Source organism: Symphodus melops, assembly GCF_947650265.1.
Source record: "Symphodus melops genome assembly, chromosome: 18".
Classification (NCBI taxonomy): domain Eukaryota; kingdom Metazoa; phylum Chordata; class Actinopteri; order Labriformes; family Labridae; genus Symphodus; species Symphodus melops.
In genome coordinates this window covers 12185266-12211043 of record NC_136708.1, presented here as the reverse complement: position 1 = coordinate 12211043, position 25778 = coordinate 12185266, and the positions used below count along the sequence as shown (strand labels likewise).

The window sequence follows — 25778 nt, the reverse complement described above, 5'->3', positions numbered from 1 at the left end:
TAAAAGGAGAATTTTCCACGACATTATGGCGACGAGAGGATGGGATAGACGTTCCGCTGATTGTTCCCTGAGACTGAACTGAAGGAGCTGTCGGCCGGGGAAATTCCGCTCCGACAAAAGGAGATTTTGGATCCCACCTGACGTCAGATACAGGGTGCAGACAGCGGACGCTCTATCTAAGTGAGTACGGCGTTTGAATCATTTGCTCAATTTGTAAAAGCCTAGGTAGCTGAAACGTAATTTAAGTCCTTTGGGGTGGTTTCAGTTATGCTTTTCGGGTCCATATAGTGTTTTATGGACGCCATGCCCATGTAATACCGGTCTTGGAGGTTTATGTTTTGGTAATTCCCATACCCTGCGCGGTGATGGAGGTTGATGTGTAGTACGTTTTGTTGTTGTGTTGTGCGTTTTATATGTTTAGAGTGTCTTAAACGAGAAAAGTTAAGAAAAAGAAAAAACGAAAAATGAAACTAAAATATCTAACGAACAGCACGAGGCTGTCTGCACTTAAAGAATAAAACATGCGAAACAACGATTATTATAGATATACAAGGCCCCACTAAAATAAAATGGGCGTATGAGTGATAATCAAAAATAAAAACTTTGTTTGCGACATTCAGTGTCTGGCATGCAGATTGTATGCTATTAAGGTGCGTTGCTCGGAACTTATGTGTCATACAAACCACCTGGCTGAATAAGTTGCGAAAAGTTTTAGTGTGTTTGATAAGATCCAACCATACACTGTATGGGAAGATCAGTGTGATTGTGAAGTTGTGTGAGTGATAAGCCCATTGAACGTTTAAGCAAACCTGTCCCAGTGAGTCACTGAAAAACATGGGGAATAAAACCGGGAAGTTAAAAATGCTAGATGACCCTCTTTCAGGTCCTGCTGAAATAATGGCAGAAAAATGGGGGAAAAGTGTTGTTAAGGATGTTCCACTTTGGCACCATATAACTGAGGGGGTGTTTCCAATTAAAGGTACATTAAGCACAGAATGTTTTATGATGGCGTTGAGTATGTTAGACTAAAAGGTAAAAATGAAAGTAGGGAAGAAAAGATAGACTGATTATTTTGTTTTTTCAAAATTAGTAGAGATTGAAAGGAAAGAGAAATGAGGTTTTAAGCAAGAAATGAAGGACAAGTAGAAATGTAGGGTTAGATTTTAAGATGTGACTTCCTCCTCTGTCTCCACACCTACAACTCTGCAGCAACACCTCCTCCACAGGAGGTCAAGCACACCAGACGAACTCTTAGAAAGAAGGGGGGCCGACCAACATAACCGGATTTAAAAGCCTTCTTTCCGTCTCCTTAAGCAAGTAACTCTGTTTCTCCAAGAAAGAATTCTTACACAGGCCATGTCAACCGAACATGAAGGAGGTTGCAGAGGAAACGCCTGAAAAAGACTGGAGATTGATGGGCCACAGAGTCCTGGACAGAGATTGCCACCAAAAAGCAAAAGGAGAAGAAGACGGGGTCCATATCGAACTGAAAGTGCAGCAGCACTGACTCCAAGAACACAAGAGGGAAGGAGATGGGAATCCTGAGTTTAATACAAGATCCAGAAGAATCCTGGTCACATTCACCACCTGAAGGTGTCTGTTGTAGGATTCCTCTTGACAAAGCCAGAGGAGGCAGTGGAGGAAGGTCAGAGTAGTGAGCAGCACATACAGAGAAACACACACACACACACACACACCTACACACAGAGAAACACTGATTCGATTGAAAAAGAATAAACATTGCAACTAACACTGTAATGATAATTAAAACTTTAAACAATCTTGAATTTAAGAAATATAATAGCATATTATATTGGTTTCCAGTCAAAATTTAATTTTAGACGAGATAAAAGATATCCATTTAGTCCTGAGACTGTTTTTGAAATCATTGTTTTATAAATTAAAGTGCTATTGTTGAACTTTCTAAATCTCACCATACCTCCCCCATCGTGCCTGAAGAAAAAAAAAACAAATTGGGGTTGGAATTCATTAAAATACTGAAGGGATGTAAATGAAGGTGGTCAGCATCCGGCAGATGTCTGTAACACCTATGTTAATCAGCTTGGGTTTTTGGTTGTTCTAACAAATGCAAATTCTAGCATTTCTTTTCATCTTGACTCACAGTTCTGGGTTGCTTTCACTATCAATGGAGCATTTTATTCTTGGATGTAGATACCATAGGGTGTTCTTCTCCAATTTTTCACTCTGGATTGAAATAGAGCTGAGAAATTAGTTTTTATCAACCATTGTGTATTAATACACTTGTTCAGTATGTTGACAATGTCTGTGTATATGTTTCCCTATGCAGAGGCATTGTCAAGCTGAGACAGTGTTTGTTGTTTGTCCATTTTTGTTTTCTGGCAGAAAACGGTCCGAAATTTTGCAGGACAAGTTTTGCAAACTATTTTTAGTTTTTTAAAAATGCATTATTTTACTCCGGAGTTTCATAAATTTGGTCCTGATTTACCTCCACAATCTTGGATGATTAATAAAACTGAAAAACAAACAAACACTTGCCTAATTGGTTGGAACAGGCTATTGTTTGTCCATGGATTTTATAAAATAGTGGAGATCTCCCTACCCCCACACATGGGGGTAGATATTTGGCCATGACTGACTTTTTTGACTTGAACTCTTGACACAGATAAAGCTTCAACTGACTTGAAACAAGCTTTATTGAGTTCCCTCTGTCTATGACTACCAGACACTACCAACCTTTTTAAATCTTTTTGTGCACTCATGTGATTTAAAATGAAGAACAGTCTTAACCTTACTCTTTACAGCTCAAGATGGAGAACCACACCCCTGTCTGTGTCAAAACCAAGAGATGCACTCTTTGACACTCTTTTCATTAACTTTGATTTTGTTTTCTTTATAGATGTTTCTGCTATGAGATCCAACAGATGGATCCCCTTGTGTCTCATCTATGTACTAACACTGCTAACCTGTCTGCTCAGGCAGCTGTCATTTCATCAGCATGTAAATGTCAGCTCATACAGGTGCTAATGACCCAGAGTCACTGGGATTTGAAGCTCCTGGGACTGCTGCTCTTTCACCTGTCTCCCCCACTCTACAAATGTTTTTTCTGTCCAAAATGATGTTTTTACCCCTCAAAGATATCTCTGTGCCTCAAAAGTTTGACACATGGTCTTGACCATGTGTCAAAGGGGTGGATAACCATGTTTTCTAAGTTGTCTTCCCTAAGGTGAAAGCGGCCCTTCTGGGGACTACATTGGTGAAACTCCACAACATCCAGCCTGGAGATGGAAAGGACCTGAGAAGGAAGCATGGACGTTTTAACCACGATGGACAAGAACCAGATCTGGAGCTGCTGACAACAACAACTGCTGTCCAGATAACTGAAAGGGACACCTGGAGATGATGACAACATCCACTGACGATCGGATAGCTGAGAGGGATACCAAGATCCATACATCACTGCAACCCTTTTTCGAGCCATGGCACCGACGGAAGAACGACGATCTAACCTACGGAGTGCTGAGAGAGGACGCCGTGGGACGATTACCTATCATCAACTGATTCACTATACTGATACTTAGACACCCCATATCTTACAGAAGGGTAAACATGGACTGTGTGCAACAACAGATGAAGACACAAGATTCAACACAGGATCGGAACATCCAACAAGGGCATGATCAAAAAACTTGCCACAGAGAACTGTTTCAACAACATAAGTGATTATTTTGTTTTGTTTTTGTTTTATTTTTACTTTTTATTTGTTTTCATTCATTTCCACTGTAACGAACAGTCTGTTATAATGACCTTGTATGGTAATTTCTGGTACAAATGTTGTGTTGACACTTTGTGTCAAAAAGGGAGGAATGTGGGAAATTACCTAGACTCTCAGGAGACATCTCTGAACAGAGGTGTCAGAGAGCCACAGGAGGGCCTCCTCCTTCGCAGACAGTACCATACGAATGTAAATGTTACAGAGTCACTGTCTCCAGACAGACAGAATACACTAAACTTTAAGATCACCATTTGTTAAGTGTAAGGTCACCTCCCCATATCTCTCTGTATTGTATAAAAGGACTTGTAATGTAAAGGTTCGGAAGAAGATGCTCTGGCCTCTCCTCCGTGCTGCACGTATTAAAAGAGATCTGATTCAAGCGCCACCGTGAATTTTCTTCTTGAGAATTAGCAACTCTCCACCTTGTAAAAGGAGAATTTTCCACGACATGAGTGTCCCTGCTCACCTGTCGTGTCAAAGTCTGGAAAGTAGTTGGGGCAGTTTTGAGAGGTGTAGGTTCCTGCTTGAGTATCGTCCCAGCACAGCCAGCCGTCCCAGTTGCGACTGCAGTGCAGTCCTGTAACATCAACGTGAGACAGTCAAACATCCAAATAGGAAAAGAATAACAAAAGGAAGCTCAATGAGTCTGTTTTCTCTACCTGATTTGTTATAGGGTTGATCTCGATTCATTTTCTCAAAGCATTTGTACTGACTGTCGAGGATCTTTTTCCTCTCTATATCTTGTTCCACTGGGTTAACCATGGGACTGACGGTGGCCTCATTAGAAAGCTCCACCTCTGCGTCTCCTGAGAGCTGGGCAGCTGCCTTCTTTTAGGGAAGACAATATCACACTCAATAACAAACACTTCAATATAAACTTAGATATGACTACATATATTGGTCCCCTTTTGCTTTGGTTTGAGAACCCACATAATGAAATAAAACACAATATGGAGGACAGACATGTTTTAAAGGTCAAATATTATGCAAAATGTAGCTCAAGCAAAAGTTCAGACAGGAAGACTAAATTGTGCACGCTTGTTTATTCTCATACCGTGTCAAATTGCTCCTCCACGTATGCTCACTAATGGTCTTGTAATCATCTGTTGTTCACATGACCATGTCACATCTATCCATGGTTTTCAAACATTAACGTGTCCCTTGTTACAATTTTAAGAAAAGCCCATCCTGTTCATCTTATTCCTGCTCCACCTTTGAGAAGATGTGTGCTCAAACAGGATGTTAGAACATTTTCCCCTCATGACATTACAAAGGGTAATACCCCTCCCCCTCCTTCAGCTAGGTGTTTGTTTTGCACTCTTGAGTCTGCCCTCTCACTGTAAAAAATTGGGCATGGTGCGAGAAAGCATCCAAAGCTGTTCAAGAGGGTCTTGGTCAGACAGAGCTAATCTGCATTTAAAGCTACAGACACAGTCAGCCTGAGCAGGGCAAAAATATAAGGGTTTATAAACATGCTAAAATTCATGATCGGGTTGGATTTTTGCAAGAAACTTCACAGACATGTTTTTGGGTGCTTTAACACTTAGAGCTCCCAAAAACATGTTTATAAAGGACGATAATATTTGACCTTTTAATATATAGGATAACCAAGCAAGCCTGTGGGCCTATTTACTGAGAACCAGTGTGTATGATGATTAAAAGTTATCATAGAAGCATTACCCTCCACTTCTCTTTAATGTTGACTGCACACAATGTGTAATTGGTCCAAGTTTTTCCACTCTCTGGATGGCGAAACCACTGCCCGTCTTCTCCACAGAACTTAGTTACCTTTTCTAAAAGAACAATATTTATATGACAATCAAGTGAGTAATATATTCCAGGAACACTTGAGTGATACTGCTCACCTGTCGGGTCAAAGTTCGAAAAATAGTCAGGACAATTTTGGGAGGCATAGTTTCCTGCTTGAGTATCATCCCAGCACAGCCAGCCGTCCCAGTTACGACCGCAGTACAGACCTTCAACAACAACACAAGAACATGATTAGAAAAGTTTCCAGGCCCCCTTGTTTGTATGATAATAAATTCTGTAGAAGATAAATGACCTCCAGTAAACATCAATACCTGATTTGTTATAAGGTGGATCGTGATTTATTTTCAGGAGGCATTTGTATTCATTCTCAACAATTTTCTGTGGAAACACCAAACACCAAGATTAACCAATCAAAATACATAAATATTGATATTGGTCCAAAATGTTGCTGAGCCCTCGACACGATCAACACTGAACAATTATCTCTTGAAGCTTGAGCTCGTGGTTATACGGGATAATGTTTCCAGGAGTATAACTAGAATAGCTCACAGGGAAAAGGGTAGGAACATGGGGAATGCTCTGAAAATGATGTGATAAATTCCGTAACAAGTGTTTTAACGTCGCTTTAATCGTTGGAGCCTATTTAAATGTTTCTGATCTGTGTCAACTCAAATATATCAGTACTCATGGATCCGTAGCATTTTATTACTTTCAGAGTTCTCACAATTTTAAAAACAGAATCCAAACTGAGCCTAAACACGATAGAAAACCAGTTGGCATGACGCTCCTTCACCTCCACCACAGACATAGACGTTCTCATTTTCTTATGTCCCCTGTGTGTTACGTCCACATGAATTACTAAACTCTATCCATAACAAAAAATGCCTGCCAAAAATATGTCCAAATAAATCCATTAACATGCAAGGTGAACAAGCTGTGTTGGTAAACAGAAAACCTGCAAAAAAAAAAGGTAGTTAAACAATTTACCAGAAAGGATTTATTAAGACATCAACAATACTTTACTTTACCCTCTGCCTCTTCTCATGGGAAGTTGCACAGAGTGAATAGTTTGTCCAAGTTCTTTTGCTCTCTGGATGGTGAAACCAATGACCGTCCTCTTCACAGTACTTAGTAGCCATTTCTGCAAAGAAGAACTTAGAATGAGTCCAATTTGTTTTAATGTTAGCAATAAAGATTAAAAAGTCGCACTCCTCACCTGTAGGGTCAAAGTCAGTAAAATAATCTGGGCAGTTTTGGGAGGCAAGAGTTCCAATTGGAGTGTCGTCCCAGCACAACCAGCCGTCCCAGTTACGACTGCAGTAAAGACCTACAACACGAAGAAATGTAAAGAAACATTTATTTTGAACAGTTTATTCACTGACGTGAAGCTTGATACAGTACCTTTGATTTAAAACAAAACATGCATTGATAGGCAGAGACTTTCTATATTCAGTAGACAGTACCTGATTTGTTGTAAGGTGGATCGTGCTTCATTTTCTCGAAGCATTTCTTTTTATTTTCAAGGACAATTTCTTCTCTAACATTGCCATGTTCTGTCTCAAAGTCAGTGGCCACTGTAGAGGGCTCTCCTGGAGCATCCCCTAAAAAATGGTTGACCTCTGTCTGGGTAAAAAGGAAGTTTAACGTACAAATTAGATGCAGAGCTACTGAAAGAACCTCCATTATTTGCAGGGATACCGACCAAGACTAAATACCTCTGATCTCTTCTTTGAAGCTTGTTGACAAGTGGATCCAGTCTCAGGCTTTACCCAATTTCCCAATTGGTCACATAATTTAGTCACTTTTTCTGAAGGGGGAAAAATAATTATCACAAAGGCAACTTGACAAAAGCACAATCCATTAATTATATCATATACTCTAACTTATGGGGACTTAATTGCTTTTGCCCGATGTTCACCGTCCACGTTTTTCTCTCATAGTTGGAATTATTGGAAGTTGGAAGTACATAACTGTGACCCCAAATCTTTGCATTACAAAACAACTGTGATTAATTTTACTTGGCATACATCATCAAATATTACGTCAAAGAAACATTTCTGAGATGTGGGGCTTTAGAAACATTTGTACTGCAGAGCTAAGAAAGAGCTCATATAGACTGACAACAACATCCATGCAGGCTGTATTCTCCGACAGCTCTTCAAATATACAACGACCTTTTCCAACTGTATATCTCCCCCAAAACCTTGTATCAGTAGCATCAACTTTAATAAGGAGCCATGAGGGGACACTTAGCGTCATAAGCATTTGAGGAAGATCTTTCTCCTCTTAAAAAGATACTCTCTCTCTCCCCCCAATCCATTTTTCTGACTCAGACTTCTCTGTCATTTTTTGTAATCCCTCTTTTTTTGCTTGTTATTTTCCATATATATATATACTCTTCAGTCTTCTCTCTGCCCTCTCCTTCAACTCAATAATTTCCCTCCTGTAGCATCTCCTAAATCAGACATGACTTGACTCTGGATTTTTTCAGCTACACGTTATTTAGCCCTGCATACTTCACATTAACATAACTGCTCCCAAGGCAGTGGATACTGCCAACGAAACATAAATCTATTTCAATGATACATTTTAGTCAAAAGCAATATTAATAAATGTCTGTTTTCATTTAGCCTCATTATAAACATACAAGGCTGATGAACAAGGGCCTATCCAGTTTAGAAATGTTTTCTGCTGATTAACTTTTGTGTTTTCTGTTTTGACAGTCTGATCCAAGGTACTCCACGGTAAATAGTATTAATATACTGTATGCTTTTATACGTTCCAATAAAACCTGACATGGAACCCTGAAGGGGGTCCATGTTCTAAAAAAGTTTGAGAACCTCTTAATTAGGGAATGGCACCTGCAGTGTAAAAAGTGCTTTGAATGGTCAGAAGACTAGAAAAGGGTTATAAAAGATCCAGGCCAGTTATCATTTACTATGATGTTGCAGGAGTATTTTTTCTCAAGAGCAATCTTGGATACTTATTAAGCAATTAGCCTATACATTCAAGTCTATGCTGCTGAGGCTGCGACCAATTTTGTAGTCACTTGAAAACAATATAATTGGATGAATTAAAATTAAATTACTTCAAATTCAACCTGGTGATGGCTGTGATTATAATAATAGGGGTTGTTCCTCTTGTTTTATTTACAACTTTTTACATTCCAATTGACAGAATTCTAGGGAAATTTAAGCTCCAAGTGCGTGGGGGTCATTAAAATTGAAATCCTTAGAAAGCCAGGCACAAATTAGGAGCATCATATTACAAGCAGAGAGGGAAAAAAAAGTCCTATGAGTTAAATAACTAGCAGAAGGGTTAATTTACTATTAGTTTTAAGATGGGGAAAGCTACACAAGAAAATCATGGCAGGTTAGACCTATTCGAAACGATGTAATACAAATCTTCCTTTAATTTTAAACTCACTACTGCAAGTCACATTGTGACTTTTACTTCACACTTGTCATGACCATGTATGGTCAACAGTTGAATACTGTGATTTGATTTTGGACCACAGTATCCGAGGAAGTTATGGTCCTGAGGGAGCAGACAATTCCAAAGAATCTAACATTAGTAGATTTAGGGTTTGAGAACTAATCTGGCAGACACATGAATATTAAATCATATTTTAATCAACATTGGAAGAATAACTTCATTGGATTACACAGAACATTACGAGTCAGCTGGTAGCCTCAGCTGAAGAATGAGGCTCTGATAATGAAGCTTGTCTGAAACAGCTGATGCCATTCAGCTATGCACAACCTCAGTGTCTTTCCCATCCAACTCCATGTGCACCCCATATTATACCAGATTTAGAAGTGAGCAGTTTCATTACATTTTTAAATCACATGACAATATATAATTTCAAAGTAACTGCTAAATTATTATTGCACAAGGAGTTTGATATAAGGTCAAGGTCAACACATCTTTATTCCTTTTGTATTAATAGATGTTGTAGAAGAACATTCAATCTCTATTCAGATGAAACTGTTTTTGGGGGCTCAGATTCACTTTGGTTAGTCTGGTGCTATATACCAGTGGTTCACTATTCATTGGTTATGTACAGGACAAACAGTCTATGAAGAGCAAAATAGGAGGAGCATGTTGGCTCTATTGCAATACAGGTAACTTATGAGATGTCATTTGATTTTGATTAAGCTTGATTTATTCTCTCGTAGGATGTATTGCATACATTTTCCATTAACAGTCCGCTCTAAAACATGATCTCTCATCACCAAACTCCCTTTTAGCTCATCAAGTAGTTAGTATAAATGTAAACAATGAGACATATGTAAAATTAAGTTGTGTCCAGAGGTCATTGATGCCAACCGCTAGCTTCACTGGAAGCCCTGTAAATCAGTTGTTTCCAAAGACAGTATTATCGTCAGACGATAGCTAATGGGTTCCAAGATGAATTATAAACTAACGCTTCTCAGACTGTCTCATAGATGTCTAATAAAAAAGGAACAAATTAATTATAAATCCTGTCTAGTCTGACAGCAAACCCTGTTGGCTAGTGAACTTCTGTGCAATGCAATCAGCCCTGTGACCTTTCAACCTCGAAGCTCACAGAAGATCTGATTGTGTTCTGAATTGTCTGTTGACCTGGAATTAAAAAAGTTATGCATAAAACCCTCTCAGTTTCCCACCACTCCTGATTCAGTGAGTTCCTACCAGTCGGGTTCATGTCAGGATGATCTGGACAGTTCTTTGTAACAGATGTCCCAGCCTGTGTCTCATCCCAGCACAACAAGCCGTCCCATAGACGTCCACAGAACCTACCTTTAGACGAGAAAGAGAAAAGTGTATTGACTATTGTGTGTACCAACACACACTTTCTACGTCTTCAGATGTATGAAGTACAAATATACAGTATGTAAGGGTTATGTATAATCCCTATCGCCTTGAAAGCCATAGTCACCCCCCCCCAGCGTCTACCCCTTTCATGTCATTTAAACCACCACTGGCAACACTACACAATTACCCTGAACAGCCGTGTTCTGACCTCAATCCCCTGTCTTACAATGTCATTACAGCTGTGATGTTCTCCAGAGCTGATCCATTTGGCCTGAAGAAGCCTTAAATGACGTGGTCTCTCACCAGTTCTATTTTCCTGGTGGTCTTTGTTGGAAAGCACAAGACATTTGTATTGATCCTGGCTCACTGCCCGTTCCTGACCCTCCGTCATGCTCTGTCCAGTCCTGAGTGAAGGGTGGTCTGTAGTTGACTCAGCTCCTTCCACCTCCTTTTGTTGTAGAGAAAAATTGAAATCAGAGGTGAGAGGACATGAAAGAATTCAACATAATTTCTCCTGACATTTTGGAGCCTGTCATCGTGTGTGTGTGTGTGTGTGTGTGTGTGTGTGTGTGTGTGTGTGTGTGTGTGTGTGTGTGTGTGTTGTGTGTGTGTGTGTGTGTGTAAGAGGTAACTACTCTTATCTGGAATCCCTTGACTGTTTGAAATGAGAGAAAGTCAAAATGTTTAGGTTACCTTGGATCTTATTTTTTGTTTGTTTTTTTGTTTTTTTTGGACAAAGTCCAGATCTACACAAAGTATTTCAAAATGTAAATGTCTTTTGAAAATGGAACCTTTTTTTTGAGGCCCTTTTAAAGCTGATCTGACGATGATTTTACACAGCATTGCAATTCCGCTCACTCACAATTCATGCAACTCATTAAGATGTGTTTGGCTGCTCATAAGAAGCTAATCTCTGCTCTGTTGTTTGTATTTGGAGATGGCATTAAAAAAAATGAAAAGGCCACCCATGTAAGTTCTGATTGTGCTACTCGCTGAAGGATAAAGAGCCCATTTTGCTTTGACTTATCATACATTTTTTTTCGGTAGAGAATTGAACTTTTCAGAGTGCCCGCCAGGCTCATGCACTTGCATTTCCTAAATCATTTGATGAATATCAATACCTTCTTCTGCAAAAGCCTTTTATAATTCAGATGCAAACCTCCTTCCCGTCTTTTATTTTAGGGGGGGAAAGAAACTCCTTAGAACAAAATACCATTCTTACCTGCCTGATAAAAGCTTCTTCAAAATGTACTGAATGCAAGACAAAGGGTGACTCTTGGAGAATGCTGATGTCCCATGTAGCAGTTTAGCAGCCGTACATATGATGTCACTCCAAACATTGAAGTAAATGACGTCATACATACGACCACCAGGCCACCACCAGTATCAACAGATGAGCATGAATGAGAGTAAAAAAGAACAGCTCTTCTCATGTAAAGCTCTTTCATTGTACGATTTATCAGTCCTCATAATACAGCACTTTAAGACCATTTAAAACTTAAGGACAGAAATATAAAGCAACAACAGCACAAATACATTTGGCAGTCATTCTTTCCAGGACCTCTTGGTTTGGCTTGATGCTGAAAGGCAAAGAGAACTGAAACAGAAAGCGTCCATTTCACTACTATGCTGAAAAACAGCCAAACTTTTTTTTTCTATTTAGTAATGGACAATGACTCATAAAAGACCTCTTCTTTCTGCAGTAAATAAAAGCCCTAAAAAATTTCTCAAAGTGAACATGCCCACAGGGACCTAAGCCAACATCCCTTTAGCCTGTAAAAAAAAAAAAAAGATAAATCACCTCTCCAAGCCTTTAAATATGAAGTCACGGTGTTGAAAATATGAGTTATTATAGAACTCCCATTAAGCCAAGTGGTACAGATTGATTTGTGTAATTATAACGCCCACTTCAGGGAAATCAGAAGGTTCTATGATAGGTTCTATAGTGCACAAAATGTGTCACTCCACTATACTTTTTCTAAAGTATTACATTCATGTTAACGCCTTTCACTGATGATGGAAGCTTCTCTATTAATTTAATGTAGAAAATGGCATGATGTATAACTGTATAGTATGACCTGCCCTTCAAAGATTCATTAAAATTTGGTTGATTTTTGAAAATTTTGGTTGGTTCCATAGATTAAGATGATTTAGATGATGAATATTATCATCATTTTATGGCCAGAAGGACACAGACCACCAATTCTCAATGCCCACTCCGACACCTCAAACATCAACAAAATGTTGACGTCAAATAGCTGGAATACGTAGAACTGTACATGACAGCATCATAATTAATGACTTTGCAAATGTGAGATGCATTATGACAGAATTTTAGTGGAGAGAAATCCCATGATTACCCGCCAGCCTTGACATCATCTTTTGTTTTTTGTTTTTTGTTTTTAGTACTGATTGAGAGCCCCCTGGCAGTGAAATCTACATATTGTATTTTTAAAGCTGTAATTTATTGTTTTATTTTACAAATTGTTTGTAGTGCACTTACCTCCAGATTTATATTTATATTGACTTATTTAGACACATCGAAGATTAGCATTAACATTGTGCACAAGTTTTTTGTTGGGGAGGAATGACCGTGGCTGGTGGTCAAAACTGGACGATTCTGTTTGGCAATGTGCCCATAAAATAATTGTTTGTGTATTGTGTGTTGTCACCATGGCCAGGAAAAAAAAGTCTCAGAAATAGTGACCCTTGTATTCTTCATACACAATGCATATTTAGTATAGTGGTTTCATCAATCTTCTTCGGAATATATCTTATGTTCTTCAACTTATTTCTTTCTTAACCACTCTAGAGTGATGACATGACACTGTTTTACATGTTGAGTTTGCACATCCAAGCATGCACGGTAAAACTACTGTGTTGCTCCACCATCACTTGTTTATTTTTACTGTGACAATGTAACACAACAAATTTCACTTCCTGTTTTCCAACCACATGACTACAGAAGTCTTACAGAATTATAACAAACCTTCAAAATAAAATAGGAATAATCATACTAAACATTCCTGCATCAACATCATCTGCTATACTCTAGCACATTACAATCCAAACAATAATAATCAAAACTTATTACTGAATAAATGGCGCTTACATTTAGTCATACCACAAACACAAAAAATGTATAACAGATGTTAACCTTCAGTGTTGCTGTAATAAGTTTTAATACAAGTGAAATGGAAGACATGTCAATAGTGAATCATCTGCATAGAAGCGTAAGGATCAGAATAGAGGAGAAATGCCACAAACACAAACACAAACACATGCAGTGATGGATTATATAGCTTCGCTTTGAGGTCAACCAAGTTTGTAATGAACATGCTGAGCTAATTCTAAACTATAATTATTAATTATAAAGGTTGAAGAAAATTTAATTATGAGGCTTTTTGCTGAGAAAAGAAAACCACTGGACCAAAGCATACTATGAGCCACTTTAATGAAAATTGAATCCTCTGTGTTTAAACATGCATGTACAGAATACATAATGGGCATAAAGAGAACCAGGGAATATCAACCTTACTGTTTATCTGTGAATTAAAAAAAAAACCTTCAAGCTTACCACCAGGAGATACCAAAGGATCCACAGCGAGCCCACTACCTTCATATCTTCCTCTAACAGACCGGTCTCTAGAGGGGGAAAAGAGGAGTTATAACTATGAGTAAACATGCTGCAGCATGAAAGTGACTGACTGAACAAACATATGGCTTTTTCAAATCACGATTAAAGCGTCTCAGGGGAAAACAATAGCAATCATTAATCTGAAATGCAAAACACTGCAGCAGAAGCATTGCAGCTTGTGACATATCACACGTTTTCTCGGTGTGTGAGTGCGTCTGAGAGATAGTGAGCAAAAGTAACGATCAAAACCTGAAACAAAAGGATAAAGAGCTAGCAAAAACCCTCAAAATAAGACAGATTCCCATAGACAAATAGTAGCACAATGCTAGTTTATGGTCATTAATCATTGTGTGCAGCAGCAGCAGCCCTGATAGTTGAGTAACTGAGTGCATGTGAGATAAAAATTCACTTCAGGTCTCTTTGCTTTGGCTCACAGAGTCTCTGCTGGAAGCCCATCACTGAATAGCTCAAACTCCCTACTGCTTGTTCCACACCCGCCAGCGGCCCATGGGTCTGGCTTTCCAGCAGATAGACATGCATGAGTAAGAGTAAGACACCATGAAAGGTTAGCTGGATTGATGGTATTTGAGTTGGCTTTTTAGACGCATGCTCATGGTAGTTTACTTAGTTGTAGGATGAAAAATTAACCCGGAACTCCATCTGCAACCAATTTCAGGCCAAGAGTAATATCTTTGACCAGGGATCTCCTAAATTTTGTATTTTTTGTTTTTTCAATAACATCTGAAGTTGCACCGGTATATAAGACACTGTCTGACTTTGCAGATTGAGAGAGAAAAAGCCAAAATGCACAAAGAAAAAAAAAGGATTTATCACCGAACTTTAACCCAGAAGACAGAAAGAAAGAAAAACTGTGTCTTGAAACCCAATTGTATATCTTCCAGACGTTTGTTATTTCTCACTAATGGTCAATGCCTCACAACATTGTTTCATTGATCATCACTATTAACCTCAACTCTGTGTTAAAATGAAAGCTAAAACCCAATGACTAACACTGTTTTTATTTTGTCAATTTTAAGTGATCAAAAATGATCTCTCTCTTGTGTAAGCTAAACAGAAAGCTATCCAACAGATTGTTCGCTCAGTTGTGCATAAAATTGGTGAAGACAGGAAACAGCTACGGCCTTCCATCAGTAACAACTCTGGAACAAATACAGTAAATTTGATTCATTTAATCCTTATGTAAAAAAACCCAAAATGTATGGTTTAAAAATAATTATGTGGTGGAATAGAAAAGTCACAGTTACTTCCCAGAGTTTTGAGCTCTGAGATGTTTGTGAATATAAGGTAGGTAATAAATTGCTGTCAGTAACTTATAGCTTGCAGACAGGAGCAGTGTTTATCAGTTCAATGAACTTGAGAAGAGGTTGGATAATTACATTTTCTAGCAAAGAAGAGAACTTTGGATGTACTTGTCTGTTTAGTGAAACGCTAACAGCAAGAGTAGGCTATACCTCAGCAGTAAGACTGGAACGAGACGGTAAAAAGACAAAATCGTACCTTCTTTAATTCAGGCTATTCAGGCAGATTCAGGCAATTTACAAAACACTTACACTAGGTCATTTGTTATGGAAAAATGAAAAATAAAATAGAGTCATTAAGACCCACATCATCATTCAAGAATGACTTTCAACAGAGTGTGTGATAGTCTACAGTATAACTGTGTGTGAATGTGTTTTTGTTGAAAGTATTTTGAAGTTGGGTTTATTGGAGACACATATAATGATCTCAATACTTCAACATTACTACACAGACTTAATCAACAATGATTTTTCCAGCAGCCTATTTCATATTTTAATACCTCAGCTGTACTTTGAGGTTCTCAAACTCAAATGTCAGTGATATTTCACTTGCAATGAGAGGAGGTGTGGATTCTTTCAGTAACTGTGTCTTTGGACCTTACACATTGGCTCATACCCCGAGCGGCCCATTAGGTCTGATCTGACACAAACAGTAAAGCTCGAATCATGTGCAGCTCATAAAAGAGATGAGGCCTGTTATGAAAACAGACAAAGGAAAACACTGACTGGACGAATGAGTGCATGGTACACAACATACATACAGCACTCAATTCTCTGTATAAATACTGTCAAGCACCAACTGTACAATAAGTTACAGGTCAGGCATTGTACTTGCCACATCACTACATAGATTCCAATTACACTTTAAAAGTAAAGTCCCATGTATAGCAAAGGTCTAGTTTTACTCTAAATGTCTCTGGACTGACACTGTTGGTTTGAAAAGTGAGTTTTATACTTTATACAAAGATGCACAATGAATGACTGGCTGCCATTCAAACTTATCTTTCTTTTTACTTACATTTACTTAAGTTGTTATATTCCACTCATTATCATACTTCCTCAGTGCTTTTCCCTTGGATCATCCAATTTTATTTCCTGCTAAAAATCAATCAATCACTTAAAAATATGTAAGAATGAACAGAGATAAAATCAGGTACCGTGGTCCTGTTTTAAAAGAACTATTCAAAATGTAACAATACTATTGAGGAAAAAAACTGTGCTGAGTGAAAGAACCATCAACTGTGCAAAAACAAACTTCAGGATAAGTTCAAGTTTACACTGAATATGAAGTGGGATAAAAGTGATGGGAGGACTCAGCCATATAGCCTCTATTCATCATCCAAGTATGCATCCAGCGGATTGAACACTAAACAGGTCAAATTAAAATACAATGGATAGCAGCATGGTGGGAAACATTGACAAATATTTGGCGTATGAATGTTTGATGTTGATTTAAAACGATTTATCTTTTATTATGTTTGCATGGCTGCACAATGTTTGTCTGACACTGTGAATTGTGCTGTTGCTCATCTTGTTCAGGACACTCTTGTGTAAGATACTTTAAATACAGAAGGCTTTCCTTGTTATTGTTGGTTGTTCTTTGTTTCCTTGTTGAGTAAAGGTTAAAAACATTATAAACAAAATAGTCACTGAGCAGCATTCAACAGGACATAGCAGGTGGACCCTTGTGTCACTCTCTACCTGCCATCTTTTCTTCCTCTCTTTCTCATTTCCCCCTCGTCCCCTTCCTCACCTTTTTCATCCTCCTTGCATCAGTCTGACAGCAGCAGACAGAGCCTCACATCTCTCTTCTTCCCTCTTGCACTGAGTGGACACGGGCTCAGTGACAACATAGATTTGTGCAGACATCACATCAGTGATGGAGGACACAGTCCCCCCCCCCCCGCTCCCGACTTTTCACCACTACAGAGCCCATCACTCAGTCTAAAGCCACATGAACGTGATTTGGCATTGAATATTTGGGCAGGGACAAATGAGCTGGATTACAATGCAGGCTCAAGTGGATTAGTTTGATGAATGGACAGCTTGTGGACATTACCCATAAGGCTGTTATATTTGTCCTCTCCAAAGAACAAAGTATTGCAGTCAGGCACGAGCGAATTGATTGACAAGCGTCATTTAACACTCTGTTTAGAGCTACTGAGGTTTAACTATTGATTCACAAAACATTTTCCAAACACCATTTAGGCATTTGTGATGCACAACGCGTCATGGCCTCCTGACTGTGCAGCCGAAAAGAGTTAAGCTATAAAGATCAATTGAAAGCTTAAGCTTGCTCTAGATATCTGGACATACTTCTGTTAATGCACACAATACATTAATAAGCACGTCAAATACTAACCATACACAATGAGAAATAAAATTAAAATGCACTGAAGGCTTTTTTTTACAAAAGGTGCAGAAATGAATTTCATCTGAATCAAGGGTTCCATCTACTCAAATGTATTGAATTTATTCCTTTTCCTGTTTTTTCAAGATCAATCATGTTTTTTATGATCGCCATCATCGTTAAGTTAAGTAATATGTAGATGTGATTTGAATACTATCCTTTATTATCATTATTTTACAGCATAGTACACACACACACACACACACACACACACACACACACACCAAAAATTATTCTTGTCAAAAGATAAGTACATTTTTAGAAACTGTACTGTCATGTCCCAATAACAGGACTTTACACATTTTTATTACATGATCTCACAAGTTTTCCAGCTCTTAAATAATAGTGACCTTAGGGAATAACAGGTTATAAATCTAAATATGTGCTGAGGGGAGGAGCAGCTTAACAATTGGTAAAAAAAAAATGTCTTAGACTCATGAGGAAGCACACATTCACAAACTCATGTGCACCCGACCCAACACGTTGCTCTTGAAGCAAATACATTTCAGTGTCTGACTCCCGTTCGAGGTGAAACAGGTAAGTGGTGAAAGGACTGAGAGCTCTGCTGCCTGACACACACACACACAAACCCCCCTACACACACACACACACACACACACACACACACACACACACACACACACACACACACACACACACACACATATATTATGTTACTTTAATCTATTTCCGTTCTCTCCTTGTCTCTACTCCCCTCTTTTCTCTGCTCCTTGCTCGCCATCTTTTCTCTTACAATCTCCCCCTTTTAAAGCTCTGCCCTCCATTTTCTAGGCTTTTACTCAGACACTGAGGGAAGATCATATAGAGTAGCCTTTAAACATTAAACAGGCCCCTGTTATGGTGACACATCATATTTTCAACTAATCCGTCTGTGTTCAACAGAATACACTCACACAGCACAGCAACAATCCTATTTCGTGTTCCACTGTATTTGAGACAAAGAATTATACAGAGACTATACAAAAAACCCCACAAAACGCACTAGTTTTAAAGTTTCATGATGTTTCTGATTAAACCAATGGATATTATTTTTACTTTAAAGATACAGTTAAAATAGATTCAAAAGAAAATCTCATGAAGTGTCCTTCAGGTTGTACTTGCTCTATTAGTCTTGTGTTGGCAGACAAAAAAAAATATGTTGCGGTTACCACTGATAAGAGGACTCATATTGACACTCTAATCACACTTTAACTTAAATGTTAAATCCAAAAGGAGATTAATACTTGTGTGGAGTTACTTTTGAAATGGGCTTTATCGCTGGTATAGACATATCAGTGCAATATTTTTAAATATGCTAAATGCATGGAGTTGCGGTAAATAATCCTTTTATGTTTGCTGTGAAAAGTTTAACAAATCCAAAGTTGTTTTTAACTTTGATGTTCATTTGGGCAATTTAGGACTTGATTTTTTCAATTGATTGGATGATGAATTGCCCCTGTGTTTTCAGTCAAATAGCCTTGATGTCAACAAACAATGACATTCATGGTCCATTGGTCATGGTCGTTTTTAGTTAATACTGATGTAAATTATCCAATATTCATACAGCTTTTGTTGAAACTGCAACAAAACTGCAAAAAGAACAACAAAAGACTTAATTTTAATTGATCACTTCTTAATGCAAACTGAGAGGCTAAAAAATCCTCACACTCATTGTTTTCTGAGAGATAGTCTTCAGCAGACACTAAACTGAAGATGCCTGATTTACTGCCTGTCTAGATGGTTGACCAATGGGAGACAAAACTCATTATGACAGGAAAACTCATCTCCACGAGTAAACAAATTATGATGAACCTGAACACATAAAGCTTTTCTAGTCTGGATTGATTGGACAGTCATCTCCAGCATAATGTGATTCATCTTCGGTTACCTGATTTAATTGCAGAAACAGTCTTCCTCATTACAAGTTCTGCATCCTTATGCTGTTTCATTTTCCAAACTTGAGGGAAATGATTACCCTCAAGCACAAAACAGATTTTGAGTGGAGGTTGTTCTGAAGGGGTCACCAGCTTTATTGAAAGCCCTTTTGTTGTCTGGCTTGAAACAGACATTTACTGCCTTCCAGCTTTTGAGCTAGAGCACCTTCCTCAAATATTATTCACATGTGAAGTAGCAGAATATGGTTGGAGGCACTGAAGCATGAGAGCTTTGTGTTCTCCACATGTTCGGACCAAGCTTCCTTCAACAAGAGAATTCTCATATGCTCTGTTGATTTATCCCTGTTCTGTCACAGCATGAGATCCCATGAACCATATTCACACTGTGGCCATTTTCCTGTGATGTCATGCTCAGGTTAGCTGATAAGGTTATCATGTGTCAGTGCTTTGTTCCAGGCTGTAAGTCATGTTGAAAATAGAGAATCTGACTTGTTATCATTTCCATGTTCCCTGATTCGCAACTACAAAGATCACATTTCATAACAAATTAGCTACCATCAAAACACAGCTAATGTGTTATGCATGAAACCCCTTCCTACTGTCAGGGTTTGTGAATGTAGCTTTCTCAACAAACCCCACTGGTTTGCATGTTCTTTACCATTTGTGAACCGTTCTGACCCTTATTTTGAATTTTTGCACAAATGTGTTTTTCTTTTAGCTATTTTTAAACAGACTTTACTATATGCTGCCAAAACTCAGACTGGGCATGACAACACCTGAAAATGGCAACCATGTAAATATGATTTACATACTTTCTCTCCCCCAGGGAACCATTGGAGGGACAGATAGCAAAGACAGGGGGTACACGAACTAAGAAAACATGGACATAATAAAACGTTCTCTTCACATCATATAGACCCTGTCAACTAAATCCAGTACCAGGCTGTGTTGCTTCACTTTCATTTTCCTTTTTCCTGGCAAGAACTTCTCTCAAGTACTAAAAACATACATCAAATGTTAATTGTTGCCATTTAGTGTTTGCCAGGCAGACTGATGGGAGCCATCTTAGTGTTTCCTTTTCTCCACTTATGAATACATGGAACAGGTTTTTGCCACTCTTCAGCTCCCAGCTAATAATTCAAATGTGGTAAACAGCCTCATGAGCCTCTGCATCAAGGGATAAATGCCTTAGTCCTCAGCGAGGTAACATCACAACGTGAACAGTGTTTTTCCATTTCTGTAGCATCTACAAAGGAGCCTTTAATTGGGTGCATTTCAGCAGTTTTAGCAATTGAGATGTCTACTGGATGTGGCTGCTGTTATCCAAGTATGTGCAATTTTGTTCCAGGGCTGTTTATCTTCTGCTAGAACCCAAATTAATTACACTTAGACCCTCAGAAAAAACATTGACAAACAAACGTTTTTTCAAAAGATAAAACCATACCACAACATTCATTTTGTGTCACCTACAGCAGTCATGCAACCTACAACAATCTGGTGTCTCAGTTGCCATCACCTGAAACTTGACTCGTTGTACTAATGAATTTAGAAACAACCATAACACGAGGTATACCTCATTGCAATTAGTAAGACAAGTTTAGGTAAACGTTGGATTTTAACTCGGCTTCTCTGAGTTCCTCCAACTTTCCAACTAGTAAATAAGACTTCAGGGGGCATTCCAGTTGGTACTTCCGACTGGGAACTCGGAATTTCCCACTTCCCAGTTAACTGGAACTTAGCTTATGAGTAATTTTTTTTGCAACAGAGTTCACCTATGTTTTTTTTATTCTCTCTCTCTGTCTCTCTCTCTCTCCCTGATGTATTACTCTATCCAATGTCCTAACTATAGATGGTGGCACCTTAAACCTTAAAAAAATTGGGCCAAACTACCAAAACAATTGGGTCAAAGACACTAAAGTGACACTTGGGAAATAGCATGCATGCTTTAAAGTGAATTATGATGAGTATTATGATAATGTCAGGGGGATGACCGATTGCCAAAAGTCAACTCCTCCCTGTATTCAATTACATGCTCCATATGCATCCAGGAACTTCACTCATTATGGTCAGCTTTGTGCAAAGTTTTTCCACCCCTCCTTTTCCCCACTGCTCTTTCTCTGGCTCTCTGTCTCTCAGAGTTCTCAAAGCTTCAGTCATGGTGGTCTTTACATTTATCTGCTGATGGACCACCAGGCCTCCAGGGCCAAAAAGTCAAGCTTATTCCCCTCAAAGACCTCTATCTCTCTCTGATTAAATTACAGTTGGACTAACCAACTACTCAGCACACTGATCTTTCTGACAGGCTTCTGCAATTCTGAACCATCATCGTCTTTATTATTCTCTGTAACCTTGTACAAAAGTCATAAGCAATTATCTTTACCTCAGACAAAACACATAATATTACCATAAGGAATATCATCAATACAGATTCTACATTTTTAATGCAGAATCTGTAAGTACAAATTACAAATGAGCCAAATGTCCTCATATATTTAAAGATAGCCAATGTAAGAAACCATCAGCTTTCATCTTGTGACAAATATGCCTCAGGGAATAATGGTCTTCGCCGCAACTCACATGTAGCCAGTGGTTAGTGTAAATGACTTTCCGCCAATATCTTTTTTGGCTGGAAAGAAAGGGTCATCTCTGTCAGCTCTGTCCTCACAATAGAGAGAAAACACATTTAAAAAGGCTTGTTTGTTGAATGAAGGTTAGATCAGTAAGTTCTGATGCCGTCCAGGAAAACTAAACACTGATTGTCTTCTGTGATACAGACTTGTCTACGTCTTTTCTGTCGTACACCAAAGGCTGCTGTGATTGGTTTACTGTATATGTCTTGCACTACAAGGCACAAGGGCCCTTCTCCTATCAACGTCTGGTAAATATATGTATTTAGAGTTGCAGAAAAACATTTTCAATATTTCAAGAGAAAAACTTGTATTTTTCCTTGTCAATAAACAGCTGTAGAAGTTTCACTACTACTCCAACTTTTATTTCCGAGGACAGTGGTTAGTGTAGGGGGTTGACATGCCAGAAAGGAGCTGCTGGAAAGACTAAAACCTAGCCACCGCAATTAGTTTTTATTGTATCATGGCACATTATATAAAGCAGGTGTAGTTCTTTAAACCTTGAGAAGAATCAGATATATCTGTGAAATGACATCTGCTGCAACCAGCTAGGTTAAGAAAGTGAGATCGTGAGACCTTGTACTGTACATCGTTAAGGGGATCACATGTAGGGTCCACCACATTGAGTGGTAGTGAAACCAAATAAAAAAAGTAAGATATATATCAGCCTTTTTATGTAGATAGAATTACAACATATACATGTTTCAGATTTCAAACATAGAGTCTGACATCATTCTCGTAAATCATTTGGCACCACTCTATTTTCAGCTGCAGCAAAAAACAATGCATAACTACCTCTTTGATTTTTCCAGACGCAAATCTGCCAATGAACAGAACAACATCATTTAAATGTAACAGTCAGATGTAAAACAGTGTCTGCCATCAAACCAGCCTGGTTAACAAAAGAACAACACTGGTGTGATTGCTGCTTTCTAGGCTGCATCTGATTTGCATACAGGTGATTAATTCATGCTAATGTCATTTCTTCCCCAGGGTCTCAGCTGAGATGATGTTTGGATAAAGACTTGTTTCATGCCAATATTATCACTTTGTATCAGGAGCATTCTGTGGAGGTACATTGAGAAACTGTCAAAAACACTGCAACAAAGCTTTAATCATTCAAATGCTTGTTTTTGTGTTAAAAAATAATCTTGAAGAACAGCTGTTTCTTTCAGTACAATAAAAACAAGGTTTGGTTTCACTAGTTAAAACCCAATTAAGTGCATATTTATTTAGCATTAATAAACACTTCACACATGATTTCAGATGCTCTATTACAAACGGTTGTACCTGCAGTGTGTCATTAACTATGACAGGATCGCCAAAAAGTACAGAGAGCACTCAGCTGTGTTGTCAGCTTTATTGAAAATGCCCGCCCTGTTATATAACCCCCTGAATAACATTTTCTCCCCCTGATATCAGTAAACAAAGGAATATGTTTATGAGTACACCTTTTGTTCTTTCATATGAGAAGCTTCCGTCCTGACACTGACATCTTCCTTCTAAGTTATTTGTTTACTTCCTCAACCGATTACGTGCCACTTTATGCTTTCAGCCTCTCAGAGGCAATGTGGAGAGTTTCAGGTGCATCCAGACGTCAACAACTGAATGTTGGGTATTTTCAGAGGATAAAAGTCCTTTAATCTGGCAACCTTTCCTTTTCCCCTGACTCCTCATTTCCTCTTGACACTCTACTGAGAGAACATCTCATCTGCCAATGGCCCATTGACGTTGTTTGTCTAATTTTTCCAAAATAGGAGAGCAGTGGACAGATGGTGAATACAACATGACCTCTGCCAGGTTTGGGTGTCACTGAGTCAGGAAAATGAATTTTAACTTGATTTTATCACAAAAGAACATCTCTATTATAGAAAGACATTCACTTCTATATTTTTAACAAGACCAAATACTTTCTTGAGTTAGATAAATAGCCAAATACCAATGTCTGTTAATTACCTAATTATATATAACATTATAGTTATCAAAGTTTTCAAGGTGCATTTGATCACATTTGGCAATTCTCACTCTTCTCATCAATTTTGAGTCTTGTCCTCCTTTATAATACACACACAGTGGTGTTGATCGTCTAATCCAGTGGTGTCCAAAGTTTTTTTCTTGTGGGCCAAAATTGTCGCGTTAGAATCGCTCACGGGCCACAGGGTTTTTTTTTTGGTTTTTTTTTAAATATTGGAAGGAACTTTTTGTATTTTGACCTCTTCAAAAAATGTAAATACACAATAACTAATTGCAGTGGGAAACTGTTGTGTTATAATTTTTTGGGAAGAATAGTCAGGCTTTTATAGGTCTCCCTCGCTAACATGAAAAAGAAAAAAAGAACGAATTATGCCATCTGATGAGGCCTGGGGCCAAAATCTTCTGATTCTTCGATTTGAAGTCAAGGGCCACAAAAAATCCACTCAAGGGCCACAAATGGCCCCCGGGCCGCACTTTGGACACCCCTGGTCTAATCCAACCCTTACTCTTAAGAAAGTGAACAGCCACATATGAAAATAAATGTCTTTAAATTGTACATGAAACGATATCAACAGAACAGAGATAAGCAAGATCTATGATGAGCAGATGTGTTGACAAAGTCATCTCCTTCAGGTCTTGCTTCATTTTGGATTTGTCTATTGGATACTATTTATAAGCACTCCTTTTCAGATGAGCAGGGTCCATGCATCTGTTAAGGTTTGTCACTTTCATTCTAACAGATGCGTGAGTCATACATGTAGAGACCTGCCCTTTGGATTACCGCGGCAGTTGGAGCTCCAAAACAAAATAGATTTTCCAGTGATCAAATTTTAAGACATTTTATGAAATAATATCATGATGTAAATGTGTCAAAAGGAAAAAATGCAAGCTTGCTCAGATCTGTTTGCAAGATGTCAACAATCAGCTTGGTTGTTTGTAGAACTTAAGTAGGCATATTCTTGTACTGTCCGGTAACCATTTTATATTTGTGATGGCTGCAGTAAATTGACATCTTGCAAATGACTTTATTTGCAACAGTTCCTTTTTGATCTGGGCACCCCTTAAGCTTTTCTTAAAGAATATCAAAATCCCCATACGGCATGCATAACTAAATGATAAAAAGGGCTGAAATGCAGCCATTAGTTCAAAGGACTGTATAAAAGAAAAGTGGACAATATATCTTCTCAAAGCAGCTTGTAGAAGCATTAGCTGGGAAGAGTAGCCACAAATCAAAAATAAAAGATAAGCCCTTGAGGATGAAGGATCGCAATCAGACAGAAAATGGATCTCAGAGGGTGAGATCAGAGGCCCCGAGGGCAGAGGCCAAACATGATCCTCCAACTCAATCTTAAAATCAAACAGGATAGTTATAAAGTACCAGAAAGAAAAGGCTTATTCTGAATGGAAAATGATCTGCACCATTTGGAACATATAATAGCTCTGGGATGTACACCGGGTGAATGGATCAAACATGCTTTACAATAAATCAGGCTATAGGTGGGTGGAAATAAAGAATAGGTTGACAGGAATAGCTCTGTTAAAGCCGGCAAAGCAAAAGCAAATCAGCGACATGCTGCACGGTCATTTCAGTCGAG

The 25778-nt window shown here is 38.4% G+C and overlaps 1 protein-coding gene across 3 annotated transcripts in view; it reads right to left on the bottom strand.

The window, feature by feature from the left end:
* The window catches only part of calcr (calcitonin receptor), a 59411-nt gene that overhangs the window by 19469 nt on the left and 14164 nt on the right, over window positions 1-25778 (bottom strand). Inside the window, exons 2-13 of one of the 3 annotated variants that reach the window (XM_079367913.1) lie at window positions 13887-13966; window positions 10625-10769; window positions 10199-10306; window positions 7240-7331; window positions 6988-7147; window positions 6741-6851; window positions 6553-6665; window positions 5836-5902; window positions 5620-5730; window positions 5435-5547; window positions 4414-4579; window positions 4221-4331 (exon numbers count right to left, since the gene is read on the bottom strand). In XM_079367913.1, coding sequence (XP_079224039.1) covers window positions 4221-4331; window positions 4414-4579; window positions 5435-5547; window positions 5620-5730; window positions 5836-5902; window positions 6553-6665; window positions 6741-6851; window positions 6988-7147; window positions 7240-7331; window positions 10199-10306; window positions 10625-10769; window positions 13887-13943 — 1354 coding nt within the window. In that variant the 5' untranslated portion in view covers window positions 13944-13966. Of the gene's footprint in view, window positions 1-4220; window positions 4332-4413; window positions 4583-5434; window positions 5548-5619; window positions 5731-5835; window positions 5903-6552; window positions 6666-6740; window positions 6852-6987; window positions 7148-7239; window positions 7332-10198; window positions 10307-10624; window positions 10770-13886; window positions 13967-25778 lie in introns of all 3 variants that reach the window. The other 2 variants (XM_079367914.1, XM_079367912.1) reach the window with 2 other exon arrangements.